The following is a 3006-nucleotide window of genomic DNA, read 5'->3' as shown; positions in this document are numbered from 1 at the left end:
TTTCACATTCTGTCTCTCACAGTTGAAGTGTACCTCTGGTCCAAATTACTGACCTCTGTCATCATTTTAAGTGGGGGAACTTGCACAATCGGTGGCTGACTAAATACTTTTTTGCCCCACTGTAATAACATGTAGGAATTTCTTGACAAGTGTCCATCAGCTCAGCTACAAGCTAACACAAGCGACTCAAGGTGTAATACCAGAAAGCATATAGACACTCGGAATATGCTGCTTGAATTCCATCAGTGGCAAACCTACTTTATTGTTTCATCAGCTAATCTGTCAGGCTTTTGAGAAGACGCCTGTCTCACATCATCAAAGTCATTTTAAGGTTTCTCTGTTGCACTACACTTTGGCCAGAAAAACAAGAGTGACTGCTGACTGTCAAAAGTGCCATAGCCAAAAAAGACACACAGTCTGTGCTAGAGATGTACTTCACATTGCAAATGGAGAGCAGTAACTGCATTGGCTGTGTTTTCTTTGCCATTTCTTCCTCTCATCGTGTGTTGGATTTCACTATGCGACAACCGATTTCACTTTCTTCAAATATCTGTAACGTTAGCAACGTGACAGCTATGAGTCACCTGTGTAGAGTGACACAGAGATGGATGTTTAAGGATCTAATAACAACCTGTTGAACAAAAGAGGAGCCTTGAGGTGGTAATTTCAATACCGCCTCAAGGCCATTTACTGTTGTTTTATCCACTTCTTTCTCCCACACTGCTTTTAACCCTTATGTTTCAATTTGTATTAATTTACCTTACTGTACTTCACTTTGCATTTCTACATTTTTTGACTGCTGGGAGTATGTATTTAAAAAACAAGCATTATGGTAAATAAAGTTCAAAATATTTCATTTTTTTCTCACAGAACTGTAACATAAATAACTGCAGCATTCTTGGTATTTGTTATACTTTAACATAGCTTCAACCTCTTTTAGATTTTTCATTTAAATTTCAAGTGTTACTTATTTATTCTTTAATCTTTGATTTTTTCTGGCTTACTGCTCAGATTTTGCATTGACTCTTTATAGTTTATAGCGTATTTGTTTAATGATTTATTTTTAATTGGATAAGATTAAAAGCATTATGTGCAATGTGCATAAGCCTGACATTTAAGCACATATTTACATACAGGCTTAATTTCCCTGACTTTTTAACATTGTTGTCCTCCTGTTTATTAAACAGTTATCACTTAAGATTAACAATAATCTATTAACATAGCCTTTTTCACCTTTGTTGGAAATTCTGTCCCGCGTTGCCACAGACCTGGAGTCTGGCCAATGAGCAGGTGTCACGCTCAGTGGACCCAGCAGAACTTTGACCCGTCCTGCTCAGTCAGGGTTCTCCCAGCTCACTATGTTTACTTGACCCCTTGTTACACTTCACTTTCCAGTTTTGCACCCATTGAGACAATTTAAGAACCGTGGACAAGGATAACATTTATTTTCAAATGATAAGCATATTTGTTGCTGAGTAACTAATTTCACTGACACTTGCTACATTTTTGTACGTTCCTGTGATTTTGTCAGAATCTTTTTAATGTTTTATCTCTGTCTTTGCCTGTCAGTGTCTCAGATGGGTGTAGCACAGGGCCACAACATGTGTCCGGATCCTGGGATTCCAGATCGAGGAAAAAGAAAAGGTTCTGACTTCAGGTAAAAAACAGAAACCAGCAGGTACATCAGTATATTCAGAGAAAATATAACTTTATCTGCAGATGAATAGGTTAACATTTCCTGAAGAAGAGCTGTCTGACTGAGACAATGCCATCATAGAAAATAGGTTTTGGTTAGCAAAGACTCTCATCTCTGTTATTTACTGTCCTTAAAGTCATGAGTTGACCCTAATATGCTTTATCTCTGTCTTTATTCCCTACACTAGAAATGTATATGGCTTGTACAAAAAATGTAATCAAGTTCTCTGCTTTCAGTGGTTCTTTAAATTATGAGTTTTTACCTCTTTTCTCTCAATTTAGTTTGTCAGTAAAATTTACTGTTTTAATAATGAAACAATGTACATTAGTCAGAGAACGTTGCAATATTAGGACTGCAGTGCTAATCATGCTTTTTTCAAAATTCAGACATTAATAAAGATCTCCTAGATCTTTATTAATGTTTTAGCTTCACGAAGTTTATTGAATTGAATTTAAATCATCTAAACCAAATCATCTATTGTTCTCCAGCATGCACCCACCATATTACCTGATGCCACACCATAGACAGCCCCAGAAACCAAACCAAATAGAGAAATGTGCACAGAGAAACAAATGTTACCAGTGGGATCATGGAGTTTTGTTCCTGTCTGAGCCATTTTCCCTATCAGTGGTCAACGATAACACAGACAAATGGGTAACATCCATCTCTCGCTATGGGAAATCACAGGCGGAAAGGCAAAACAAATGTGTATTTTTTCCCACTAAACTTTTCTTCTTTATATTTATACCTCATCTGCAAATCCACTGCTGAATGGTGAATTGCACCAGGAGGGTTTGTGGTGCTGACGTGCTTTTTTGTGTGTTTTTTCTGTGTGCAACCTAACTGCAGGCGAGGAGCCACAGTGCATTTCTCCTGTGACGAGGGTTATGAACTGCAGGGCTCGAAGAGCATCACTTGTCTCAGAGTGACAGACAGCTACGTAGGCTGGAGTGACGATCGGCCCATCTGCAGAGGTAAGGATTGACGTGTCTTGTTCATCTTTTCACCTGTGTAATTGAGGTAGACTCAGTGTGACCTCTATTTATATTTCATACTCAAGTGCTCAAGTCGCTTTTGTGGGCAGGTCTGCTGTCATTTTGTATAGGTGCTCGGTCTCTCCGTATCATGATTCAGTATTCACTATTATGTTGTGACTGGCCTGACTTTGACCTTTGGCCGGCGTTCTCTCGCTTCCTGTTGTTTAGCCATGCTGGCAAAGTGCTGTCCATCAATCATGTTTTCCTAACCTGTGGCCATTTTGTGACAGGCCCGGGAAGGGATCAGAGATCTTTTATATATATATATATATA

At 38.6% G+C, this 3006-nt stretch overlaps 1 protein-coding gene across 2 annotated transcripts in view; it reads left to right on the top strand.

Annotated features, from left to right (window-relative positions):
* Positions 1-3006, top strand: part of csmd2 (CUB and Sushi multiple domains 2) — a 262154-nt gene that overhangs the window by 129811 nt on the left and 129337 nt on the right. For both annotated transcript variants that reach the window (XM_005728850.1, XM_013909751.1), the window contains 2 exons: positions 1570-1657; positions 2546-2670. In XM_005728850.1, the coding sequence (XP_005728907.1) occupies positions 1570-1657; positions 2546-2670 (213 nt within the window). The remainder of the gene's footprint in view (positions 1-1569; positions 1658-2545; positions 2671-3006) is intronic.

The sequence above is a fragment of the Pundamilia nyererei genome, unplaced genomic scaffold, assembly GCF_000239375.1.
Source record: "Pundamilia nyererei isolate P.nyererei 1_Seehausen unplaced genomic scaffold, PunNye1.0 scaffold00030, whole genome shotgun sequence".
Classification (NCBI taxonomy): domain Eukaryota; kingdom Metazoa; phylum Chordata; class Actinopteri; order Cichliformes; family Cichlidae; genus Pundamilia; species Pundamilia nyererei.
Note: the sequence above shows the minus strand (reverse complement) of the source record. Positions and strands in the feature narration are given on the sequence as shown.